The sequence below is a fragment of the Hemicordylus capensis genome, chromosome 6 (assembly GCF_027244095.1).
Source record: "Hemicordylus capensis ecotype Gifberg chromosome 6, rHemCap1.1.pri, whole genome shotgun sequence".
Classification (NCBI taxonomy): Eukaryota; Metazoa; Chordata; class Lepidosauria; order Squamata; family Cordylidae; genus Hemicordylus; species Hemicordylus capensis.
Window position 1 is genome coordinate 53,823,652 of NC_069662.1, and position 27,557 is coordinate 53,851,208.

Sequence of the window (27,557 nt, forward strand, 5' to 3'; positions counted from 1 at the left end):
ACAGCTCAGGACTGTGTGTCACTTCAGCCTTTTCTTGACTAAGCGTTTTTCTTGACTTTAGTCTTCTCTTGCAAAGTGGTTACGGCACCAAGAGAATTTTTGAATATTTATTCTCCTGGAACTGCAGTCTTTCTGGAAGCCATGTCATTGGCCCAGGAATCCTAGTCCTTTTAATCCATGTGTGTGGATTAAAACACACATTTATGTGTGTATGGAATCTGAATAGATTTCAGGACTCAGACCTGCTATTGGAAAGAGATTCTACATTAAATCTGTTTGTTTAGTGCAGGGGCTGCATTAAATCCTTTTCATCTGCTTTCCCCTCCCCTTGGCATGCAGTCTTCAGTGAGCATTTTGGCCAAGTAAGAACACAAACTTGGATTTCCTACCTCCGGACAAATGTTCTAGCCGCTTATACTACACTGCTCTCTGATCATTTATTTCCCCCCACACTTCAGCTGTGTTTCTTTTCTTTATTCTAAGGTGGAAACTAGGCATTACTTGTGGTCCCACTGTCTCCTCCTCAGCCATTGACAGGTAGTGCATGTCAAAGGGAGAGGAGGACATGATGCAGTTGTGTTTGATGTTTCTTCACCACTCCTGTTACACTTCACTGGCACCCGCTTGTGGGATGTGGAGAAGTGGAGCATGATGAATGTGATTGGTTTCATCACACATTACAGGTGGGAGGGGAAGGAGGAGGCCTGGGGCCTTTGCTTTGGGTGGAAGCTACATTCTCTGTAATGTGTAGTTCTGGCCTCAGACAGCATTCTTCCTACAGTTTTCGGAGCACATAACCCCCCAGTTGTGAAAGATGCTTTGAACCACCCTTGACAAATTGCTACCAGCTTATTTGTAATGTGTGAACCAGCCTATAGGAAGAAACTGGTAAGCATTTGTCAAGGGTGATGTGCTCAGCTAACTGTGGCTTTTAGGTGTATACCTAGCAGTGTGAATTATGGATGAGACAAACACGTGTTGGAGACGGGCGTAGCAAGGTTGGAGTGGGCCCATAGACAAGATTGTAAAATGGGCCCCCCTCACTGAAGCTCAGCTCATGAAGTAAAGAAATCTTAAATGAGGCTGAGTAGTGGTAACAAAAAGCATAGTAAAATTTCATATATATTTGTGTGTGTGTGTGTATGTGTGTGTGTGTGTGTGTGCGCGCACACACACACACACACACACACACACACACACACACACACACACACACACATATACACCTATGTGCCACAATAGAATAACATCCTAAATTATTTTTAAAAAGGTTTTGTAAATTGTGGACAATGCAAGTCATTTAATGGTACTAGAGAAAGACATGCCCTCAGACAACTGTCCCCCCTTGCCCGATTATAGTTACGCCCCTGGTTGGAGACTTGTATCATACAAGTATGCTCATCAGAAAGCCAGGGCTGCAGCTCCTGTTGAATGAACTTCAGTGGGAAACTTATTGCAGAGTTACTCTGGAGCCACCGCTCTGGAATCTGTTTCCAGTTTGGAATGATAAAAAAGATGATGTTTCTTAGAGTGCTCCTCTCTCGCCACTGTGTTTATGAGACACTGTGTATATATGTATGTTATAAGGAGCTTCTAGGAAAGATGACTAGCATCCCAGGCAAATGTGACCCCAATACCTCTTACGTTAGAAATTAATCAGTGCCATTAGTTCTGATGTCCAGCATCCCCCTCCCCTCACCCAGTAAGGATGTGTTTTCTTCTTTCCAGCTGAAATTTATTTCCCCACCTTGTGTTCCACATTTCCTTCCTTCAGTACTCCATCACGGGGGGGGGGGAGCTGGCGGGGTGATTTTTTAAAGCAGAAAACCTCCCAGAAGGGAAATGGAAAGAGTTAGAAGGCCCTTCTTTTCTCCAGTCCTCAATATGAACCTTCTTCAGCTGATTTGCAATATCCACTGCTGCATTCTGCATTAAAAAAAGAAAATTCTGCTGGGGACTATGTTTGTGGAAGTGTGAGCCCTTCCTAGCCCCTTCATCTGCAACCATCAGCCACTCTTTTAAAGCAGAATTGGGGAGTTTAAAAGGGAGCCTGCATTCCTGGTGGTGGGGCCTCTGAGGGTTGGATGCTTGGCAAGGGTCCTTTATAATCTTCTAGGAATCTACTTGGAAAATGATATGTGTAGGGGAGTTGTTCACGGTCATTGAACGAGGTGACCTGGGCTGAGGCTGAGTTTATATGAAGTTAGGATATAAGGGAGCACCTCTGAGTGCATACAGAGTGCTTATTTCACATAACTGCATAACCTTAGCCTGTCCGTGCACATTGCATTAGGGAAAAGTGCTTCCAGGGCAAAAAGCACAATTTCCCCAGTGATTCTTGCCTGAGCACCTCTTATTGCAGAAAATATTGTCCCTGCAATCCCAGGAACCCATGGGCAGTGGTGAGAGGGCATCTGAATCCATTGGCTGCACTTAGATAACCGAAAAGGGGGTATAGCTCAGTGGTAGAGCATTTGACTGCAGATCAAGAGGTCCCTGGTTCAAATCCGGGTGCCCCCTTGAAGCTTTTTAGGAGAGGAGAGCTGGTCTTGTGGTAGCAAGCATGACTTGTCCCCTTAGCTAAGCAGGGTCTGTCCTGGTTGCATATGAAAGGGAGACTAGAAGTGTGAGCACTGTAAGATATTTCCCTCAGGGGATGGAACTGCTCTGAGAAGAGCATCTAGGTTCCAAGTTCCCTCCCTGGTTTCTCCAAGATAGGGCTGAGAGAGATTCCTGCCTGCAACCTTGGAGAAGCCGCTGCCAGTCTGTGAAGACAATACTGAGCTAGATGGACCAATGGTCTTACTCAGTATATGGCAGCTTCCTATGTTCCCCCCAACCCTCCTTAGCTCAAGGGTTCAGGCCAGGCTCCAGGGTGGGTTCTAGGGCCAGCCCACCACTGAGGCCTGATGAAGTGGTGGCCTCAAGCAGTAGATTGGATGAGGCAAGGCAATGCCCTGCCACCATCCCAGCCACCTTTCCTCCTTTTGCCCTGCTCGGCTGCTGCTAATGTCCCCATGAGTCCACACACTTCCTGTTCTCGGTTCCTTGCAAGGAGAGCTGGAAACCAGGGACTGGGGAAAGGAGCAGTGGCAGTAGTTCCACCACCAGAGGGAAATGGGGGAAGAGGCTACAGGGAAGGGGTGGGTGGGAAAGAAAGGACAGGGCAGGGAGTGGGGGAAGGTGCAAGCAGAGCAGGCAGGAAATTCTTCCACGGCGCGCTCTGTGCGCTATGGGAAGGGGCTGTGTGTTTGGAGGGATGTGATCTGGGTTGTATGGGGGAGGAGAAGGAAAAGGGTCCTGGTGGGAGGGAGGGAGATTCCTCATGCCATGAGGAATGGGATTTCTCTTGTGGAGAGGAGGAGAACGGTTCATGTGAATGGTGGAAGGAAGTTAGATTCCTCCATGACGCGCTCTGCATACGATGGGTGTTGGAGCGTGGGAGGAGCAGCAGCTCACCAAGCTCTCTCGGGTGCCAGCAGGTCTTGGCCTGGGCAGGCTGGGCTCTGTGTGCCTTGGTGGTGGGAAGAAATGTTTAGATATGAGGAGGGCTGAATTGCACAGAGATTTCACATATTTTATAGTGCTATTTTATCTATCTATCTATCTATCTATCTATCTAGATTTGTTGATTGATGATTTGATTTGATTTGATTTGATTTATGTACCATCCCTCCAGAATGGCTCAGGGCGGTTTACAACAAATAAAAACAATTAAAATCAATTTAACAGTTAAGATCAAAACTAAATCAAATTAAACGATTACCATCATTTAAACATTAAAAACGTTACCATGAAAGTCATTTAAAACCAGCATTAAAAAATTTAAACCATAAATCGAATTGAAAGCCTGTGTGAATAAATGTGTCTTCAGTGCCTTTTTAAAAGTTGCCAGCGATGGGGAGATGTTATCCATCTTTAGTTGTAATGTCCAGGAAAGGTAAATCTCCAGAAAAAGGAAGCTTCACAAATATTGTTGACAACAGAGGAAGGCTAATGCAGGTTAATCTGGGAGAGACCTGGTGTCTGGAATGGCTACTTTTTGAGTAGCAACTGAAGGGACTTCTAATTCCTCCTGCTAGCTCTCTTACTCTTTGAACTAAGCCATCTCCTTTTTGTTCTAGGAGTGGGGGGTCAGAATACTATATAAGCAGACTGGCTGCAGGATTTCGGCCCCAGTGCCAAAGCTCCTGGCACTCTGGTCCTTCAGTTCCCTGGGGCTGTGAATCCCCCCATCCTTTAGAATAGAGTTTCTCAACTGTTGGTCCCCAGATGTTATTGAACAACAATTCCCATTATTGGCAGCCACAATGGGTGAAAGGCTGTTGTGGCTTGGGATGATGGGAGTTGTAGTCCAACATCTGGAAACCCAAGGATGGGAGACCCTGCTTTAAGATGTGCATGCATACTGAAAGGGCCATTATGAGTATGATCAACAGATAAGGAGGCCTGTGTGTGTGTGTGTGTGTGTGTGTGTGTGTGTGTGTGTGTGATGCTCACAGAGATGCAGTGCCTCATCCTCCTTCAAGTGCTGCTGACAACAGTGTCACAGACCTGCTCAACTTTGGCCCATGAGCTGTTTTTGGACTACAACTCCCATAATCCCCAGCCACAGTGGCCAATTGCCAGGGATTATGGGAATTGTAGGCCAACATCTGCAGGAGGGCCGAAGTTGAGCAGCCCTGGGAGCTGCTCAACTGTACTGTTGAGTACAGGAGCTGTACTGGGGGTAAGGATGGATCATCCTTCCCCACTACAGTTCAGCCTCCCCAACACATTCCATTGAATCTGTTTTTTAATGAATTTTGTTGTAAGCCGCCATGAATTCATTTATGAAGAATGGAGGCATATAACTCTTATAAATAAATAAACAAACTGACAAGTATATTCCTCAGATAACAAGAATGCCTCTGAGCAGAATACCTCCCCATCCCTGCTGAATCACAGCTGCACACATCTGGCAGGAAGCAAAAGGCTTTCTAGGTCAATGCATGTGACTTCCAGCCTGGCTTCAGCTCCTCCCTGTTATCTCCTCTGCAGCACCTCACAGTTTTAGAATTTTGCAGTCTGGCCTCAGCACTTGGTGTATTTTGGGAGTCCCCTGAGCAGGCCACCCTTTTTCTATTAATGTCACTTTGGGCATTTCCGTTTCAAGTTATTATGAGGAAAAGAACGGAAGCCACTTTGTGGAGGAAGTAACCGACTTGAGTAATCTTTAGGGTTATGAGTGGCAATGGCAGCAACAGCTCTTTGGGCACTTTGGAGAAGCATCCAAGAGGGGCAAGGAAACTGAGGGGGTTTATATAAAGGTCCTTGTTAAGTCATGAGGCATGAGCCATGTGCAAATAGCCATGACCTTGAATATCAGCAAGTCTCAAATGTGCTCCTGGCAAGGGAGAGGCACAAACACCAACAGCTGTGAGTGGGCAGGAGGTCGGCTTTTCACAGCAAATGCATTCCACTTTCTTGCTGATGTTACTGTACATGCCAGTCCTGCCGGTGCCTGCCATGAAGAGGGCCAGGCTGGGGGCAAGAAGGGTGGACCTTTGGTTTGGGCTGAACACAGACCCCACTTTTGGCCTCTCCTACCTGATAAGGGCCGCCTTATTGGAGGAGACCAAGGTCCAGGATGTAGCCCACCATCCTGTTTCCAACAGTGGTCAGCCAGATGCTTCAGGGCACGGATACAATAGCCCTCCCTTGCTGCTACTGCTGCTGCTACTGCCGCTGCTGCTGCCTCTGCCCACCTCTTGCCTGTGGTCTTCCCAGAGGCATCTGGTGGGCCACTGTGTGAAACAGGATCCTGGACTTGATAGGCCTTGGGCCTGATCCAGCAGGGCTGTTCTTATGTTCTTATGAACTGGTATTCAGTAATATACTGTAACTGAACATGGAGGTTCTACTTCGCCAGCATAGCTAATCGCAACTAGTAGATCTATGCTCCATAAATTTGTCTTAAGCCCATAGCTTGTGGCAGCAGATTCAGTAAGCTAATTAGGCACTGTGGGATGAAGAAATATCTTATTTTGTCTGCCTTATTTTGTCTGCCTTATTTTGTCTGCCATCCATTTCCTTAGGTGACCCCAAGTGCTGCTGAGAAATGGCAACATGTTTTTCTCCACACTCCTTTATCAGGCTGTGTCCCTTTCCTTCTTCAGTTTTGAGTTCTGTGATATATGATCTATCCTCGTCTCCCCTACTTGCGCCTTATTTATTTATTTATTTATTTATTTATTTATTTAATATATTTCTGTCCCACCCCTCCAGTGCAATATTGCTTGAGGCAGCTCACAAAAATGATGTTTAAAACGCACATGATAAAAACAATTAATATAATAAAATAATAGAGCCCTAATAAAAGTAAAATAACTACAAGCAGGAACCAGTTAAAACCAGATTTAAAAGTTGAAAGTTAAAATATCTCCAGATGTAGCTGTAGATAAAACATTAAACTGTCTCTCCAAAAAGATGAATTTTCAGATGCTTTTTAACAACCCTGAGGGAGGGAGCATGGTAAACCTCTTGGGAGCGGGCATTCCAAATCTGAGGGGCCACTACCCAAAAGGCCCTGCCTCTAGTCCCCATCAATTAGCTCTCAAGCAGCAGCGGGGCCGTGAGCAGAGCCCAAGATGCTGAACAAAGGGCCCTGGCAGATTTATATGAGTGAATGTGGACTGACAGATACCCCGACCCCATGTCTTATTGGGCTTTAAAGGTCAAAACCAAGACCTCTACCTCCTGATCCTCCTCTATCCCATTCTTCAATGTTGATTGCTGGCTTCTTCGATCATCCCTGCATTGTCTGTGTGGCTCTGTCAAAAGCCCTCTGAGAAGGGGTTGACTAGCAAGCCAGAGGTTGCCGGTTCGAATCCCCACTGGTATGTTTCCCAGATACTCCTATATCGGGCAGCAGCGATATCGGAAGATGCTGAAAGGCATCATCTCATACTGCGTGGGAGATGGCAATGGTAAACCCCTCCTGTATTCTACCAAAGAAAACCACAGGGCTCTGTGGGCACCAGGAGTCGACACCGACTTGACAACACATTTTACTTTAAGTGCCTTGGGGGAAAATTGTGCTTCATAGTTTTCTGGAGTAAATATGAATAGCAAATATCAGGACTCACCATCCACCAGGACTCTGTGCCAATTGGGGGCATGGAGGCATATCTCAGCAACAGAGCACCAACTTGGCATGTAGATGGTCCCTCGTTCAGTCCTTGCCCTCTCAGGTTGCAGAGCTGAGAAAGAGCTTCAGCCTCAAGGCTTGGCCTTTGCAGGCTGAGGAGCCCCCAGGAGCGCCTTCTGCCAACCCCTGCCCTGCCTGCAACTGCAACCACCGCTGCCACTCTGAACAGTGGCTGTGGCAAAGAGCCCCTTGGCACGGCTGGGCTCTCCCACCCCTTTCCCTTTTGCCATTGGTTGCACGTACAAGAAGGGTGTTGCCGCCAGCACTGGCTCACCCACCATGGGACAGGCCTTAGCTGCATACTTTGCATGCAGCAGGTCCCAGTTTCAAACCCTAGCCGAGATTGGTCTGGGAAAGATCCCTGCCTGAAGCCCTGGAAAGCTGCTGCCAGTCAGTGTAGGTGGACCCTTTGTGTGACCAGTGCTCCCTCTAACAGGGATTCCCAGGTGTTGTTGACAACAACTCCCATAATCCTTAGCCAAAGGCCATTGCAGCTGGGGATTCTGGGAATTGTAGTCAACAACATCTGGGAGTCCCTCTTACAGGGAACACTGGGTGTGACCCAAATACAGCACTTTCATATGTTAACATATGTTTGTATAAGAAAGCACAGGAGCAATAGCTAGCAAGAAGGAAACTCTGCTCCTCCTAATTCCTATTATTACTATTTGTAATACGCTGTTATTAGTATTGCCTTTGCCAGCAATGGCAGCTAGGAGCAGCTGCTGCTACCAGTTAGTCACCTCTAATGACTCCCCACCCCATGATCAGATAAGTAAGCTGTAATGGTAATTAGGAGCAGCATTGCCACTCATTTTTGTGGGAGATCGCCTGCTGCGTGTCACCCACCTAAGTTTTTGGGACAATAGTGGCCATGGCTTGCTTGCAGCCCTCTCCCACTCAGATTTGGAAGCTCCCAGGGAGTGTGGAGGCCCTGGACTTTGGCCCGGAAGTCCAGGGATAAGGATGCCTCTGAGGAGAGGGCTAGATGGCTAACGGGTCAGCTCAGTGTTCATCTTTCTGCAGCAGCCAACTCCTTGGAACATCTTTGCTGAATTCCTCTATCCTTCCTGGCCACATCACACTTCTGACACTAGTTTTCTCACCATGTTCTGCATAAATAAAAAGCAGAGTTTGTAACTGAATGTAAAATACTGCATCCTGAGAAGCTTACATTTTCATATAAAAAAGGAACGCATTTCCAGCCATTGGGTCGCAAAGAACTAGAGATTTATTGAAGTACATTTGAGATAGGAAAGACTTATCCTATCTATCAGCTACATAATGAATAGGTAGGGAGAGAGAGAGATGTTTCCATCTTCTCTCTAGGAGGAAAGGAAGAGGACTGACTCACTACAGGAAGTACCTGAGGAGTCAAAGCAGGGATCATAGAGCAGAGGCCAGCAGGGACAGGTAAGGAGACCCTCACTAGCTACCTCTGCTCCCAGTGCCCCTAGTGGTCATTAGGATAGTTGGTGCAAAAAGGTCGATGCACTGCAACTCCATCTCCAACAGTATTAGCAATCATGCCTGTTATTGATCTCTACTAATTGGGTGGTATTTTCCTATGTGTGTCATATGAATTTAAACCTAAGCTGATGGCTTCTCTCTTTCTGGGTTGGTGGGAGAGGGGTCGTTTTGAAGCTGCTAAAAGCAGGATCCTGACCTTTGAGATGGTGTTTTCTTTTGTCTCCTCAGGTCCTCAACCTGTTCTTAGCTTTGCTGCTGAGCTCCTTCAGCGCTGATAGCCTGGCAGGATCTGATGAAGACGGCGAGATGAACAACTTGCAGATTGCGATTGGCAGGATCACACGGGGGATTGACTATGTAAAGAAACATGTCCTCCTCCTACTTCACAGGGAGTTGAAGGCAAAGTCAGAGCCACCAGCTGAGGATCAGGAGGACAGCAAGAAGGAGAACTTTGTCCTCAACCATGTAGACACAGGCCAGGACTCCAAATCAGAATACATGGATGGTATAGCCAAAAAAGAGGCATTCATTGATGAACTGGACCATATGAACTTCATTAACAACCCCAACCTGACCATACATGTCCCGATAGCTTCTGAGGAGTCTGACCTTTATGATGAAACTGATACCGGTGAAGAGACTGCTGACGACACCAAGGTGAGCCTTGGACCCCAAAGAGAGCAGAGGCAGGGCTGCAGGTGGTCTGTTGTGCTAGTTTTCAAGCAGCATGTCAAGGAATGGGGCTCCTTGGAAGTGTATCGGAGGTTCTTTGAATGGAAGCTCCATGGACAGGCTTGCCTTGAAAGCCAACTTGTCCATCTTTATCAGTCTTCCTCTGCAATGGGCTCTGCAGAGGATTCTGGGATGCATTTTAGCAAAGACACTCCGTTCATGTGGGACAATGGTGAGACAAAATAGGCATGCTGCCAAATATAAAGGACATGCTCTAGAATGTTTTCCAGAATCCTCTTTAAATGCACCAGGGTTTTGTGCTAGAAGTAAAGAGATTCCCAGGCAGACTGAGACACATTTGTACAGAAAGGTGTTCCAAATTAGTATGATATTCATACAGAAAAGTGCTATCTGAGGCAGTTGCCTTGCTAGGCCTTCTTGACGGAGCAGTCCTGGCTCCCAGAGCAGAGCATTTACAACATGGCCTCTCCTGACAATCTCAAGAGGTGATGGAGAGGAGGTATTCCTTCAGATATCCCGAGCCTAGATGATTTAGGGCTTCCACAGTTAAAAAGCAGTACTTTGAACTGAGCTCCCAAACCAACCAGAACAGCTCTTTGAGAGCTCGTATTACCTGGGTGCTTAAGTCAAACAAGCACAATGGGTCAGGATCATGGTGGGAGAAGGGACTGGCTCTATGGAGGCGGATACTGGCAGTGCCAATCCATTTTCCGCCTTCATGGCTGTTATTTGCTAAGGGGAAAAAAGAGCTCCAATTTTTCTCCTTAGCAGCCATGGTGGGCCTGATCCGGATCAGGACTGTGGCAGGAATAGGATTAAAGCCCTTACTACCATGGTCCTGATCTGCCTGCAGCTTAACAGTACAGACTTGCAAAGCCCATGCTAACGTTGCAAGTTTGACCCTTAGCACCTCGTTGCTACATTCTGGATCAGTTGCAGTTTCTAAATGCTTTTCAAAGGCAACTCCAAGTAGACCTTTTGCTGAGGACTTCCAGGTCAAGGGGAAGAGCCTAGATAGACCTTTCTCTTCAAAAGCTGGCATGCCCACTGCTGGTAATCTTGTACTGTCTCCCAGTCCTAACATTATGGTAGCTCTTCTATATGGATTCAGACACATCAGTGTGTGTCTGCCCCACAGAGTCAGCCCCTCTTCTTGTGGCGTGTAGATCTTAGGTGCATTGGCTGAGGCTTAAAAGCCCAGCAGCCTTTGCATAGGGGGCCCACTTCCCAGAGCGCATCACATGTCTAGAGATTATCCGTACTGAAGTATTCACGCTAGATCCAATTGTAGGGGCCTCAGCAAGTTTCCTTAACTCATAGGCTCCTCTGCCTGCCCCTCCTCCAGTCATTTATAATCAAACTCAAAAAGCCACTGCCCTCTCCTCCATGGTTTGCTTCCTTACCTCCCAGCCAAGTTCTCCTCTTCTTGTTGCCATATCATATTTCCCAGCAGTGACTTTATCATGCTTCTCTCAAGCAACCCGTTCCTTCCACAACATCAGAGCAGATTAGGATTTACATGAAGATCTCAGCTGGCAACCCGTCTTGCAGGGAGACCACTTAGAGTTTAGGGGATGGATGGAACAAGTTCCTCTCCCAGCTCTGGTTTACTGCACTGTTCTTGTCCCCCCATGTCTTTTTTCAGGGGATGAGAAAGCAGTGCTTAATTTCTGAAAAGTTGATTACTGGGATTTAAGCCTGCCAGGAAACCCATAACCTCCTGATATGGAAGTCTTTCCCCCTAACCAGAGCTAATTGATAGCTGGATGCACTGGCTACGGCTGTTTGGTAGTAAGAAAAGGGCACTCTGAACATGCACAGAGATGCTTCTGTCTGTATTGCTCCTTCTTTGGATTGATAAACAGGTTCTGGGACTGAGCAAGAAAACAGAGAGATAATCCCATCCCACACCCATCTAGCCTGCATAGTCCTGTTCCCTTCTCTCACTCTCTTGGTGACATTTCAAAAAGTGGGGTTTTGTGGGGCTTCTGGAGGTTGATGGTGGCAGCGGGGGGCAGTCTTCAGCACTCTGCTTATTGTTTCTTTATTTTAAAAAATTATATCCCACCTTTCCATTTAGAAAATTCACAAGGCAACTTAACAGTACAAAAAACAAAAACAACAAGACAATTAAATGAAAACAGTTAATGCATAGGGAACAGACAGACAGACAAATGGACATTTATATTTTATATATATATGAATGTCAGTTTTTCTGTTTGTCTGTTCCCTATGTATTCCCATACCCTTTTTTGCTATCAGGACCAAACTTGGCACAGTGACTGCCTGGGACCCTACGGGTAACATAGGGTACCTGGGAACCCCAACAACCACCCCTGCACAGACAGGCAGGCAGATATACAGTGGGTAGAGTCACAAAACAAAGAGCAAACACCTTTGAGCTATTGGGACCAAACTTTGCAAAGTGACTTCCTGGGACCCTACGAGTAACATAGGCTACCTGGTAACCAGGACAACCACCCCGCACAGACAGGCAGGGAGAATATACAGCAGGTAAAAGGTAAAGTGTGCCATCAAGTCGATTTCAACTCCTGCCACCCACAGAGCCCTGTGGTTGTCTTTGGCAGAATACAGGAGGGGTTTACCATTGCCTCCTCCCATGCAGTATGAGATGATGCCTTTCAGCATCTTCCTATATCGCTGCTGCCCAATATAGTACCAGCAGGGATTCTGCTTGTTAGTCAAGCATTTCCCTGCTGCACCACTTAAGGTGGTAGAGCCACAAAACCCCGAGCAACGCCGGGTTGCCTGAGCAACGCCAGGCACTTATAGTTAGTCTCTCTCTCTCTCTAAAATTGAATGTCTGTTTGTCTGTCCCCTATGCATTCTCACACCCTTTGAGCTATCGAGACCAAACTTTGCAAAGTGACTTCCTATGACCCTACGAGTAACACAGGGTACCCGGGAACCCTGACCACCACCCCACACAGACAAATAGATGGATATGTATGTGTCTAAAAAACTTATTATAAGCCCAAGCAACGCTGGGTACTTAAAGCAAGTACAATGATAAAATAACCAGGAGTGGGAGAAGAACACAATATCTTGTAGGCCTACAGAAAAAATCTGGGGTTGGTTGGCTTGTTTTAAAGTTTTAACCAGGTGGTGAAAGGTCAAGAGAGAGCGGGTCTGTTGGGCCTTCATTGGCAGGAGTTCTGTAGTCAAAGTGCGACCATCACGTAGCTCCTTGTTCTTCTGTATGACTAGCGGAATAAGCTGATTGGTGCAATCTTATATAATTGGTTTGCAGAACTGTGCTTTTTAAACACAGAGGCAGTATAGCTCCACTTTTAACACAAGCAAGCACTGTAGTGAACAAAATCCGATGCTGCCAACCATTGCCCAGCAGCTCCAAATGCAAATGCGGAGACTTCCCTTCCATTTCTGGGAAACTGGCAGCAAATTCACAAGTGACTAAAGCAGGGGTTCCCAACAGGGGCTGCTAGTACCCCTTAGGGTACTTCAAAGGATCCCAGGTGGTACTCCGAACCCTTCTGCCTCCCCACACTGCAGCCACACTGTTTGTTCCTCATCTGAGGATCACCAGCTTGAAGCTGACACTCACATCCTCAGCAATGTGTCTGCTGCAGAAGGGAAGGGAAGAGGGTGAGGACCAGTATTCCCTGTAAGAGTAGGGTTGCCATATTCTGGCTTTCCAAATCTGGGTGCCTAATCCGCATATTATGTGAATTGGCTTGAAAATAATTTTTGAGCAGAATAGTGACTGCATGTTTTGCTCCATAACCTTGCTTCTATAAGGGCTAGAGCTTAGCTTTATAAATGAAATGAAAGCTGAAATCCGGGCGAATCTGAGTGAGATATTTAAAATCCGGGTGAAACCCAAAATTCCAGGGGGCATGGCAACTCTATTTAAGAGGGAATCCCAGATGTTGTTGACTGTAGCTCCCAGAATCCCTAGCTGCAGTGGGCTTTGGCTGAGGATGCTGGGAGTTGTAGTCAACAACATCTGGGATTTTCTGTTAGACTTGAGGTCCCTCCTCCTCTGCTCCTGATTGGTTGGCTACATGCTGGAGCTCAGCATACCCCTCCCCTCAGCCTGACAGACAGGCTTCAGAAAGTTAGTACTGAGTGAAATTAATTGGAATAAGACTTATGAGTAAATTAGTGTGGATGTGAGCCAGTGACTGGAGCAGCCTGTCTCATAACTGTAACATTTAATTTTTTGTGGGCGTACACACGCATAGATAACACCTCATGGGGTGTTATGTATATGTGTACTTGAGCTAAAGGTTTGTGACAGAAGGGGTATACTTGTTTAAAAAGGTTGGGAACCCCTGGACTAAAGGAAGTACCTCTTGACACAATGGATAATAAATGTATGGGCCTCATTGCTTCCTGATGTTGTTGGCTATTGATAGATGTTTGTTTCTTTAAAGAAAAGGGTTAGACAGATCCACAGACTAGAGGTCTATCTATTGTGCTAGCCTGGAATAGAATATACTCTGATGACCAGTTTGGTTGCAGAGCCTTTTGGCTTTGAAGCCCTTTGAGATGCCATTGGCCAAAGATGCTGGGACAATCCACAGAACTGGATTCTTCAGGGGCCGCCCAAAGTCTCCAGGTGCTTGAGGCAAGGTGCCAAATCCTGCTTCACCCCACCCCTTTGTGGACTTTAAAAGGGGGCAGAGGGCAACAAGATGAAAGCTAGCAGCCTTTCTGTGCCTTTCCATCCCAGTGATCTGGTGGCTGGAGTGGTTGCCTGCTTGCTAAAGAATTGGCGGAGGTGACGAATCTGCCACTTCCGCCAACCCACCATCTAAGGACCACATTAGCAGGCTGGCCCTGTCAGCTCTTCTTTTGTGCTTCCCAGGGCCATCTGGCTGGTGGCTGTTGAGGATGGAGGGCCAGGCAGGCTAGATGGTCCATTGACCTGATCCAGTAAGGCTATTCTTCGGACTGGAACATCAGCCTTACAGCAAATTACTAAGGGGAGGGGCTGTAGCTCAGTGGTAGTAGAGCACAAGCCTTGCCTGCAGAAAGTTCCAGGTTCTGTCCTTGAAATCTCCAGGTAGGACTGGACAAGTTCCATGTTTGAAGCTTTGGAGAGCCACTGCCAGTCCATAGATAATAATGAGCTAGGTGGACCAACAGTCTGACAGCAGAATGCAGCTTCCTATGTTCATACTAAGTTAGGACGTGTGTGTGTGTCTGTAAAATACTTTCTCTGTTGCTATTATTCTCACTTCCCTTTCTTGCACATACATTCATTAAAAGTATTCACATGCAACACATGTCCCTGTGCATGTAATTCACACACCACTCCAGCACACACATACCAGTCATAGCCTTACCATTGACTTCAATAGTACACTTATCTCCTTCTCCCACCAACAGCACACCGCCCCATTGGTCCCATGCTTCTGAGCTGTTGGAATGTTCATAAACACCTCTGCAGCCTTCCATTGCCTAGGGGAGGCTTCCTTCAGATCAGCTGAAGCAAGATTTCTCCCCGTCAATAGCTACAAATTTCAAAGACTGCAGCCTGTGCTTAACTATGGTGCTTGTCGGGTTTTGGTTGTTTTATTCATTTGTCAAGTTTATCTGATTTGAGGGGTGATTTTTTTTTAAAGGCATTTGATATGATTCTGTATTCAGCCATCATTAATGCCCTAAAATAATTTGTCCAAAGGTGACTAACTTTGGAAACAGATTGTCCCAGTTTTTCTACAGTGCTGACCATTAGTTAAGTGCACTTTCCCATGATGTTGTTTTTCACTTTTCATTATACTATTGTTTAGTATACTGGTGAGTGAAGCTAAGAGAGTGATGTGCATAAGACTGAGCCCTTGGCATAAGTTCATAGGAAGAGCTCCGCTGAGGGCAAAGGTCCATCTACTCCAGCATCTTGCCTCTGGCAGACGTGATGAGTCATTTGCCTCAGGGAAGCCCACAAGCAGACACAGGCAGTAGCCCTCCTTACAACTCAGCTCCAGCATCTGGTATTCAGAGGTGTACTGCCTCTGAACATGGAGGATCCATTTAGCTATTGCAGAAAATAGCTGTGTTTCTTATCCTCCATTAATTTCTCCAAAGCCTTTTAGAAGCTGTTCTGAACTAGTGGCCATCACCACATCTTGTGGCAGTGAATACCATAATTTAATTAATTATATTTTGAGGAAGCATTTGAGATTTTGGAAAGGGTTTACACAATACAGTTCATGTGTAAGGCTATAAATAATCACAATTTTTTAAAAATGGGGATGTTGAGAAGCCAGTAATGGTGAAGCTTCAACTCTTGAAATTCTACCTTCTGTTCTACTATTAAAAATAGTAGACACACTATCCTGATTACACACACGCACAAGCTGTTTTGAGTGTTCAGACCTGGGCCTGTGCGCAGCCCTGTGGTATTAAATGCATAATGCCTCTGAGCACGTGCAAACTTTTGAAGTTAATGTATGCCCCTGTTTTCAGTGATAGGGCTCTGGAATTCAGCTTTGGATCGTATGGAGTGATGATAAAGAAGTTACTCTAAGCATTTGCAGAGTATCTTTCCCTCACCACTGAGCTATGACCAGCTCAAAACACACACACACACACACACACACACACACACACACACACACACACACACACTCACACTCACTCTTTAAGGGATAGGACTTCCAAAACAAAGGGCCTGGCATAGCCTGAAGCCCCAGGACCTCTCCTTTCATAGCTTGAGCCCTGGTGCCAAAACTGAGCTCCAGAACCCATTTCTTAAGGCAAAGGCTCAGGAGGAAGAAGACAGATTTTTCCAAGTCCTAGGATATGACTTCCAGGAAGGTGTGTGCCCTAGCATCACTTATTTTAGAGATGCACCCCCACTGCAACTGACTGCCAAAGGTTTCCCACTGGACTCCGTGGCTATAGGACCATGTTAAAGTGGCATCTAGTGGCAGGTTTCCTGAACTCCCGGCAAAGTTTCTCAGGGAAGATTAAAGTGCTTTGCATTTTTCAGTGGACACTTCCATTAGCCTCCCCCTCCCTACTTCAGCCCCCCAAAGAGGCTATGCTTGAAAAGCTGTTGTGATTTTAGATTTTTAAATTAATTGGACATCCACAGGAATCTGCTTTTTCATAATGAGATTTGGGTGGTGTTCTCGTGATTAGGATCTGAACACAACAATGACTGGATTTTTGCATTCATGTATACGTACTCCTTCAGAAGAGGGATTAGTCATCTGTGTTTTTTGATGTTCTCTTAAATGGGCTGACATCCACACCCACAATTATGTTTTTGAATGTACGTTGCTCAAACAGCTATTCCCCATGCCACATGGCAAAGTGGTTTTGAAACTGAGAAGAGTTTTCCAAAAGTAGTTTGGGGCAATAGCATGGGAGAGTGGGATCTGCTCCTCCCATTTTTTTTTTTTTAAAGTAAAAAACCATTTTAAGCTTTAGTAACTCTTTGAATCCTAGTCAGTGAGCCCTTTCTGACGATTGGTGAGGGTCAGTGGAGAGGAAGTCTTAAAAAGTTACCTTCCTGCAGATGATCCTCATTGAGAGTCTGGGTGTAGAGATTGCATGCCCAGATGTGCAGCTGCCTCCTCAGGCAGCATGTGGGTCGGGTTCTGGGAGGCGTCTCCTCATCCCCCCAGAACTCCCATAATGCACTGCACGAGTGGTGATCCCCCCTTTTTGAAGCCGGCTGGGAGGCCCGCAGCCTGCCAGCCCCGGCTGCAAGCAGGAGGGGCTGGCAGACAATTACAAAAACGGTGTTAAGAGAGTAGCTGACTTGGTGGGTTTGCCTGGCTTTGTTAGCCCAATTTTGCCTACGTGTGAGAACAGCCTCACAGATTATCAAAACTGAGGGGCAATCCAAGTGGCTCAGATTTTGGGGGTAAGACATACTAATCCCTCCTTCTAGCACCTCTGAGCCCCACTATTGAGAAATTTAGTGCTTTTCGCCCTCCATCAGTCAGCTGGATAACCAACACAGAATTAGTGCTGACTCGCAGCGGCCCACTGACTCGTTTCCTTTCCTCCAGCGACCATCTGTGTGTCCTAGAGGAAATGGGTCTTATGGGGGACCACATGTGGCTATTCAGTACTAAGGAAAAGACACTTTGCACATGCATAAAGGTTCTGCATCCCAAATCAACAGGATCTCTTGTGCAGATTCAGACTTCGCTCCCACATACAGTAGGTAGCCACTGCTGCCAAAGCTCTCTGTGCTGACCATTAGTTAGGGAATCTGTGCATAGATTACTATGCATACAGCCCAGGGGTAATCCAAGATATTGTGGTGCTTGAGTCAATGCTGCCGTGCTTCATGAGCCTGGTGGGGGCCAGCTCTCTTTCTTGTAAGCTCTGGAAATGGCATGGGGGATGGGGAGTAAGGAAGGTGGCCAGCAGCCTTCTCATTTCTCCTCATGCTTCTTACAAGCTTTGCAAGGAGCGTCAGAAGAGACTCTCCTTGCAGAGCTTGCAGTGGTCAGATCAGTCCCCCAAAGCTGATCTGGTTGCAGCAGTGGGGGGCATCTTGCTGCCCTGCTGATGCCCCAATAGTCTGCCGCTTGAGGGGACTGTCTCCGCTTGCCTCATGAAAGGGCTGCTCCTGACACAACCTCACAGCTCTCGGGTGGACTTATGGAAACTGGTTCCAGAATAGAATCCTGGCAAGTGCTGGTTCAAATTCAGGCCTTCTTATCAGGGGCTCTTTAGGGTTTTCATGCATTGTTTTCACACACACACACACACACACACACACACACACACACACACACACTCACCTATACACACACATACACATACTCACCTTAACACACAAACAAGACAGGAAACAAAATTTAAAAACTGACTAGAATACGTCAGCATTACATAGATATGGTGTGTCTGTGTATACGTACACCATTAAAGAAGGCCCCGTTGATGTTTCCATTCTGTGAATGCATGCGTGAATTAAAAGGCCTGACATTTCTTCTAGAATAGTGATTCCCAACCTGGGATGCTCAAAAGTTGCTGAACTACAACTTCCAGCATCCCCCTAAATTGTAGCTGGGGATGCTGGGAGTTGTAGTTCAGTAACTTCTGGAGGACCCCAATTTGAGAGTCACTGTTCAAGAAGATGCATTCGATTCCTCCCACACTCCATTTTTCTGGTTCTCTGACCTGATTCTTAGTTGCAGTGGTTTAACATTTTTAAAAGCCCTGAAGTGGCCAAGGCAACTCCTCGCCCTTTCATTTGGGGCTCTCTCAGGAGCCTTTTTTTTGGGGGGGGGGAGGCAACTAAACAGACAGATGTGAGTGATGGGGTGTATGCTAGAGGGTTTGGCCAACAGTTATCTGCACCCAGTTTCTGAACTGGGATAAACTTTGACCTAAAAGCTCTTCAGCGTAAGCTGAGCCGTAGATGTTTGAGAGAACTTAACTCTCTGGAGCGTGGGTCTTGGCTGTACTAATTATAACTCAGGTCATTTGTCACAGCCAGTAGTGGGCTGGCTGAGAAGGAGGCAGCAAAGGCTTTGAAGAAGCTTGGTAGAAAAAGCTGTTTGGGGTGGGAATCCATACTCTTTTTACCTCTTCTTGCTCTGGAAGAGGTGGTGAGTATATGTAAACTACTCATCATAGAACTAGTTGCTAAAGGTACAGGTGGAAGTAAACCCCAATTATAGCAAACATATAGCTGTTATAGGCATTATTCACAACATACTTGGATAAATTCCAACAAGGGCACAAACATGAACACAATGTAGGATAGCTGTTTATTTGCTGTCCCCTTGTATGCCAGCAGGTGGGGACATTCCCTTTGGATAGATTTCCTGTAGAACTCTAAATGTGGAAGGTGTAAGTTCCAGCCTCAGCCCTGAAATCTCTACCTTTCCACCCTGTCTACTAAAACTTGTAACAGTCAAGAAAAACAGGACAGATACCTTAATACAGAGATAGCCAACCTGCAGCACACTCCTGCCAGTGAGTGAGTGGATCAGTTGTTTTATCACACGTGAGTGAGAGAAGAAGCAACCTGTCCATCCTCTTACCAGGAAGAGCCAACTGGGGATGCTGACAGGGGCTTGAGAGAAAACAACTGATCTGCTGGTACTAGGAACTGGCACAAGGCGGGCAATGGAGGCAGAAGAAGGAAGTGGAGGAAGAAGAGGAGGCGGGGAAGGTGATGGCAGAGGATGGTGCAGAGGGGCCAGCTCCAGGCCTCTACATGCTGATGGAAGGGAGTAAGGGTGGTCCTCTTCTTCTTTCCCAGCTGCAGACTCTCTCAGGGAGGATCCCTGTTCCCTACATCTTCATGCACGTTCCTCCAAACACCTTGTATGAACAAGCCAAGACTGGAAGAGCCATAATGAACTGTAATCAACTGAAATAAAAAGCAGCAATGTGAATGGCCCACTCATATTCTGATTTATGCTTATTTTTACGTATACACGCTTATATGTGCTTTCTATACTCTCATCCTAACTTGTCCTAGCTTACACCGCTTCCTCCTACCAGGGGCAGATTAATCTTTTGGCCACCCATAGGCAGCCAAAGATTTGCCACCCCGGTTACAAGAGTAAGGGGGCTTGGAGGGGAGGGAAACATTTCTGTTTTTTTACCTTTAAAAATGCCGCTGTGTAGTGGTGGGGGCTCTGCCCACCTCCTAAACCATCACAGGAGGTGAGAGCGGGCACTGGAGGATGGCGGCGGAAGAGGTCCTCCCTCAAGCCCGGCTTACTAGCAAATGACACAGAGAGGGCGATTTTGGGCCTTTGCGCATGCGCGCACATGTGCAGAGGCCCAAAATTGCCCATTCCACGTCATTTGCGAGTAAGCTGGGCTTGAGGGAGGACCTCTTCCGCCGCCATCCTCCAGTGCCCAATCTCACCTCCTGTGATGGTTTATTCTGGTGAGAAACAGATGGTGGCTGCCATCTGCCGAGAGGAGCATTGCCCAAAAGAGGTAGAAGCATAATAAGATGAACCTAGTGGGGCAGGTTTCTCCACAGAACGTTTAGTTCATTTCTATTCTTTATCTCCATAGGCTGCTTCTCACAGGTTTGGTTTCCTTTCTGCCCTCCACTGTCCTCTCTCCCCACTTCCTCCTTACTTCAACTGAAGGGAGGCTGTCAGTCCTTCACCAGGCTCTGAGACAGATTGCAGGTGGGGGTGGTCCATTTGGGGTGGGCCAAAGGCAGGTCAGGGCCAGCTACTGATCAGGGAGAGAGCAGGAGATATGGTTGAAGCTGGGCTGGTGTCAGAGCAGGGCAACTTGGTAGAACAAGTTGCTCAGACTGCTAGGCTGGCTGGGATGCCAGGGTATTACAGGGCCTAATGCATCCTCATTGAGCAGTTGACTGTTTCCAAGCTAGGGGTACACCGACAGTGCTCAGCCTGGCCTTGCTGCCTAGCGGGGGCCCTTGGCATCTTAATCTGTCTGGCTTGCTGAAAGATCAGGGCATGGGTGATGCAGGAAGTCAGGCACCAGACACTGGCTTGGCATACATGCTCCGGAGCTTTATGGAGGCCTCTCGGGACAGACCTGGGAAAGGACTACAACTGTAAGGATATAATGGCTGTCACCTCCTGAAGTGAGCACGAGGTTCCATTTGTCTCTTCCTTTGCTCTCCTCAGAAGCCGCTATCGGACGGGACAGAGTCATCCATATGCAGCACTGTTGATTACAAGCCCCCAGACCCTTTGGAGGCGGAAGCAGTGGCTGAGGAGGAGATGGAGAGTAACGAGCCTGAGGAATGCTTCACTGAAGGTAGGGTGGCTGGACAGCAAGCCCAGGCCAGGGACCTTGCAGGAACTTCTGGAGCAGAGCCAAGGCTGTTCAGACTCGGCTCCAGAACATGTGAAGAAGAGAGCACTCTGAGTGTGAGCATGGAGTCTTGCCCTTGCCTACCTGTTGGAGAGGAGAAGTTATAGCAGAGCAAGTGCATGTATGAGAAGAGCAAGCCCATTAAAGAGCATCTTGAGACAGTCATTTAAGATTCAAAAGCAAGTTAGGTTTGCTGGGGAAGTTACATACTTGGATATAAAAACCTGTGTAGCTTTATGTCTTCATAGTGCAGCACAGAGAGGGAGAGAAAGAGGCCACAGGGCTAATGGAGAATGCAGGGAGAGCAGGGAACAAGAAGGAGGGAGCTGGAGACCCCTGTATGGATCAGTCTACCAATCAGAAAGCCAGAGCAGAGGGAGAGAGATTCCTCCAGAGCAGAGGAAGACTAAAGAGGAAGACCCTTCTTCACTATCTCTATTTCTGATGCCCTGGGTGATAACTAAAAGGTGCAAACAGTTGATGCAACTGAGGCTGTGTCTCCAACACTACCTCACAACCTGCTTCAGTATTAGCCTTAGATCGGGGCAGGGGGTGCGGTTTCAACCTTTTAAAAGAAGTGTAACCCTTCTGTCCCAAAGCTTTAGCTCAGTACTCCATATAAGCAGCCAAGAATTATGACCGCCCCCAGAAGAAAATTTGCCAGAGCTGGTGGGAAATAAAATACAGGCTATGTGAATCTGTTCTGAGGCAAAAAACCACCACCACCATTCAGGGGCGTAGCTAGGGGAGAGTGGGCCCGTGTTTATCCCTCTTTCTGGCGGCCCCCCAGACTGAGGGAGATAATGAAGAAAACAGGGAGGGATGCAGCTGGAGGGCCATCTGGAGCTGGGGGCCCGTGTTCTTTGAACCCTTTCGTTCAATTATAGCTACGCCCCTGCCACCATCCTAACTCTACACTGTGGCTTCCTTCCTCTTACTGCCGGAGTCTCATTACCAGGGCTCCACAGCATACTCCTGACATGGCCCCACCAGTGTTTCCTCTAACAGGGATACTCAGCTGTTGTTGACTACAACTCCCAGAATCCCCACGCAAAAGCCATTGCAGTTGGGGATTTTGGGAGTTGTAGTCTACAACATCTGGGAATCCAAGTTAGAGGGAACACTGGGCCCTACCTCTCCTTCCTCCTCTCCACGTGACTGGTTGGCTAGGTGTTCAGGCTCAGCCCACCCTTTATTAGTCTGGTTCAGCAGTGAGGAAAATGCTGGCTGATGCTTGGCATTGTCCTCAATGCCAGGTCTGTCAGTCAGCCTGAGCATGTAGCCAACCAGTCATATGGAGAAGTGGAGGGAGGTATGCTGCCTGACACTCTTCTCTCTAGGTTCCCGGAGAGGATTCCTCTCAGCTTGAGAAAAGAGTTCTCCATATGGGAACCAACAGCATAGCATGCAAGTGAGTCAGGGGGAAAGGAGGTGTACATAGGAAACTGCCTTATAGTAAGTCAGACCATTGGTCCTAGGGGCAGAGCTACCATTGTGCGAATGGGTTCAAAGAACCCGGGCTGCCAATGAGAAGGGCCACTGAAGCCCGCAGTGGGAACGTGGCTCAGGTTCCGGAAGAGCCCTGAGTGAACTTCCACTGCCCAGGCTCCAGCGAAACCCGAGCCAGCTCTGCCCTGTCATTTCAGGCAGTGTTTCTATTTCTTCTATTTTCCTTTTTCTTCCTCCATCGAGGGAGAGAAAGGGAAAGAGGTGCTTCCAGGCAGCAAGCGCTGCTTGAAGTGGCATGCCCCCTTTGCATGTGACATCACACACAAAGGGGGCATGGCTTTGAGCTCTGGAGAGCCCGAGCAAGTTCTGCCCTGTCACTTCAAGCAGTACTTGCTGCCTGGAAGCACCTGTTTCCTTTTCTCTCCCTCGATGGAGGGAGAGAAAGGGAAATAGAGGCTTTCAGGCAGCAAATGCTGCCTGAAATGAAAGGGCAGAGCTGGCTGAGGGCTCACCGGACCCCAGGCGGGGGAATGTTCCCTTGGGGCTCTTACGGAGCCTGAGCCATGCCCCATGCACGTGACGTCATGCGCACGGGATGTTACTTGAGGGGCCACTGGGCATGACCAGACCCAGGCCACTGTTTGGCTGGCTCCGTGCCTGATTGGTCCATCCAGTTCAGTATTGTCTCAGCTGACTGGCAGCAAAACCTCATCAAGGTTTCAGACAGGAGTCTTTCTCAGCCTTACCTGGAGATGGCAGGGAATGAACCTGGGACCTTTTGCAAGCAAAGCAGATGCTCTACTACTGAGCGATGGCCCCATCCCCTATGGAGAATATTTTATAATAGATGGCACTCACATGTAGTCACCCATTCAAATGCAAATTGTTGCTAGCACTGCTTTTCTGCCGGCTCCCAGAAGCCTCCCTGCTTATGTTTGAGACTGCGGGCATATGAGTGTCACTTTTGACATGCTCAGAAGCCTCACAGCATTGTAAGCTCTCTGTTTGTTGGCATATTGGGCAACAGTCACTCAGTAGGCAGTGGGACAGTTACTCCTAGATTTTCCAGCTGCAAAAGATCCAGATTGAAAAGGGAGCTTGCCTCATGCCTTCCACATGCTAGGATACCTAAGTGGACTCCCCAAGTTAACTCACAGCAGAACTCTCTATTCAAGGTCTCTCTGCACGGTTGACCCTCCTTTGGTTTACCTCTCCTCCATAGATGCCTCAAATGAGCTAAAAACCAATTATCTCAGCACAGAAGTCAGATAAGGCTCCATGAATGCACATTCCCTCCTTATCAAAAGAAGGCTGGAGTGGGTGATAGGGACTCAAAGATGTACCCATTCAAACGCTGATTAGTTTCCAACTGAAGAGAGTTCCCATGTTCAACCACTCTATTTGCATCATCCTATTCACGCATTGTGTTGTAGTGCAGCACAACAGACAAAACAATGGGATCTTTTGAGATTCCCTGGAACTTCCATAGCCAAGAAAGAAGGTCAATTAGAATGTCCTCTCAGGACATGTTTTGGGCTTTATCTGCCCCTGGATTCCTGAGCCGGTGTGCTCTCCTTGGTCTCCAGTGCTACCCACTTGGTTACCACCTCGTGAAATCACCCGTTACTTTGACAATGCAGCGAACACTTGCTATACCATTTAGCTGTGTTTTGCTCTTTGGGCCACCCTCACTTCCAGGCTCTAGATTGGTTCCCTTGCCACATCCGATCTGCACTGCCCTCCTTGCTAATACCTGGAGCTTGCTTCACGAGAACAGATGCCCTTTGGACCCATCCCTGCTATGTAACTTCCTTGATTATTTGCTTCTTGCTGATTCCCGGTCTACCCCAGAGGAAAGAGGTCTGCCAGTCACTCCCGAGCCATGAGGATCCATCCATTACTGAAGGAAGAACCAAGCTTGTATGATAACTGCTGTGCCCCAGTCTGGGCTCCTTCTATTCCTTTCTCTTCTCTCCTAAATCCAAGAGCCTGTTTCTCTGAGCCTCCTTTCTCTGGCCAGCCTAGAAGCTACTTTAATTTTGACATTGAGCTAAATTTCCTCCTAGAAATTGTATGGCTAATCTTGTGACGTATTTTAGTAATAAGGTTGATTTTAGTGACTTATTCCATTGAACCCCTTACCCTCAAATAAAACCTTGAGGCTATTCTGACCATCAGCCAAAATTGGGCTAGGGGAGCCTAGCCTGATTTCGGCTGACCATGTGAGCCACCGGGCTCACAGGTGAGCCTGGTGGCTCCTAGGCAGTTAATCTGCCTAAGTACCCCTCCCCTAAAACCAAGTTTGCGGAGCAAGCGCTCCGCAAACCCATTTTTAAAAATCACGAGTAGCCGCGGTGCGGCTCTGCGCCGTGGCTACTCACAAGAAGACCCCTGGAGGGGAGGCGAAAAGCCGCCTCCTGGCTCCGGGTGTCTCGGCAGCATACCCTGCACACTCACTCCCCCCAGTCCCCGCTGGCTCCGTCACAGAGCCAGCAATCGCGTGGGCGGCCTATCCGGCTGCCCAGGGCTCCTGCCCTGCTTGTGTGCGGGGAGAGCGGACTAAGCCCGCTCTCCCCGCTTTGCTGCACAAACCGAGTCTCACTGATCGTGAGACCTGGCTCCATCTCTGTTTTTGAACATCTCTCTCTCAGCCAGTCATTTTCCTGTAACCAACACTTTGCATTAAATTTATTCTGACGTGGAACTGCTCCACTCTGAGCTAATTTCCCCACACAGAGCCCTAACACAATTTTGGGGGAGTTTACCAATCACCCCGGGGCAGTTCCAGTAACAAAACCAAGGCCAACTCTGCTTAGCACTCATACTTGCTGCTGCAAGACTGGCTTAAGCCCCTATGAGGCTTCAGCATACCCCAGAGGTTCAAGTACTTGTGGTTGAAAAGCCCTGCTTAGAACACATGAGCAAATAACAGAAAAGGGAGTGCCCCTGAGCATGTGTAGTTTGCATCCTCATCTGGGATTTAGAGGCAGGACTTCTGAGTTAGAGGGCACCAATTCCAAGCAGGTTGTGGACTTAATATTAACCTGTATAATTAACCTGTGTAAACTGAGTCAGAGGGCATCAATTCCAAGGTGGCTGTGGACTTGCCATCAGTGTATATTACTTAACTTTAACCTGTAACTCTTTCTCGTTCCTTGTTGCAGCCTGTGTTGGGAGATGCCCCTGTCTGTATGTTGATGTCAAGACAGAAAAGGGAAAGAAGTGGTGGAATCTTCGGAGGGCGTGCTTCAAGATTGTGGAACATAACTGGTTCGAGACCTTCATCGTCTTCATGATCCTCCTTAGCAGTGGGGCCCTGGTAAATGCCATTCCTTCCTGACTTTTGTCTCTAACAAATTGCTCTGAAAATAGAGGTTTCTGCTGAGGGCAAATTGTCAGCACAATCTTTCAGGAATGTCTCCCACACATTCCACTGTGGGGGAAAGGAAGAAAGGGAGCAATCTTTCATTTCAACAGGACTTATGTAGAAGAAGTTGCTAGTGGGTTGTGCCTTGTGACATCAGGAACTCATTCTGTTATTGCGCCACATAATTGTAAACAGGGCTGTATGTTAAAATTATCATTATTTGGAACATGGAATCATCTTTGAGAACCTTTGTTTTAATTGAAAAGTGATATATAAATATTCTTAATGATAATAATAATAGTGCTCCATTAGTATACCACTACAGCTCCATTAGTATACCTGGCACTTTTCAGAAATTGATAAGGAAAAAATAGACAATAGACAAAATAGACAATAGACAATAGAAAAAAAAGACAAGTGAGTGAGGGGGAGGGACAAGGGCAACAAGGGAACAATATGGGCTGGTTCTCATGATTGTTGGTACATCAGCTGGAAGCTAGCCGAGGAGAGAGCACTTGAGTGGATTTCCCCCTAGGACCCTGAGTTTGGGTGCTCACGCGGTCATGGGTTGCAGCTCAGGACTAGCTGTCCACACCAGTAGCAGGCCCTGTCCAGGTTGGCCTCTGAGGACCAGGATGATATCCCAGCACCCTTTGCCTTGCCCTCACACTGGCAAGGGTTCACCATGTCAGCATCCTCACTTCTATTGGCTCCAAGGGCAGATGGGGCAGGCGCACCAGCTTCAAGTGCCTTTGATGGCCACTGGCCAATCTCAGAGTGTTTTGGACATGCTCAACTCACCTAGGGAGTCAGGGAAGTCCATGAACCGAATGGCTGTATTCTGCAGCAGTGCAGGTGGGGTTTTACACGCAGGCAGCAATGCAGGCAATACTCAACCATCCTCATTTCACTGTGCTGTATGTGGGCCACTTTTTAAATCTGATTGGGGCAAATTCAGGTTTAAACATTTGCGAGTATTGACTTCACATGTAGTTTTACCCAGTTGGGGATGATGACTGAAAAATTAAGCCAAAGATCTCATGGAACAGAAGAGTTTTGTGGTAAGATTTGGGGGGGGGGGGAGAGAGAGAGAGAGAGAGAGAGAGAGCGAGAACGATGGCACCATTGAGGTGTTCTGGGACAGAATTCCAGGAATAGGAATTTTCATTCAAAAACCCAAAACAATCCAGCTCTTAAGGCTGAGACAAAAATATTTACATAATGTCTACATGATGTTTAAACACGTTGCATAATTTCTTAGCACCATCTGCTAGGCATTTATTGACAATTTGTAGAAAATCCATGCCTTTTTCAAGTGAGAATGAAAGTATTATTGAAAAGGCACAAAATTTTCACTGGAGGCACTAAGAAATTATATGATGTGTTTAAATGATGTATAGACACAGCATAAAATCTCTTATTGAAATTTGTGTCCATGTTGGAATAAGTTGCTGTCTTGATAGACCTCCCAATTTAGAGCATTCAGTCTCTCCAGCTGGTGATGGCAGTGAGATTTACTTTTACTATGGAGACTTTTTTATTCCTATGCTTTGGCAGGCATTTTTCACATGCTTCCAAGCCTATCTTTGAAGTTGTTCTCCATGTCCTTTC

At 47.3% G+C, this 27,557-nt stretch overlaps 1 protein-coding gene and 1 non-coding gene across 9 annotated transcripts in view; both read left to right on the plus strand.

Annotated features, from left to right (window-relative positions):
* SCN4A (sodium voltage-gated channel alpha subunit 4) overlaps window positions 1-27,557 on the plus strand; it is a 121,987-nt gene that overhangs the window by 79,297 nt on the left and 15,133 nt on the right. For all 8 annotated transcript variants that reach the window (XR_008310555.1, XM_053266425.1, XM_053266429.1 and 5 more), the window contains 3 exons: window positions 8,888-9,316; window positions 20,941-21,073; window positions 25,744-25,898. Coding sequence is in view for 7 of the 8 variants with exons in the window: in XM_053266425.1 (XP_053122400.1) it covers window positions 8,888-9,316; window positions 20,941-21,073; window positions 25,744-25,898 (717 nt within the window). In the remaining variant the exon portion in view is untranslated. The remainder of the gene's footprint in view (window positions 1-8,887; window positions 9,317-20,940; window positions 21,074-25,743; window positions 25,899-27,557) is intronic.
* TRNAC-GCA (transfer RNA cysteine (anticodon GCA)) lies at window positions 2,449-2,520 on the plus strand. The gene has a single exon. It is a non-coding gene; the product is annotated as a tRNA-Cys (tRNA).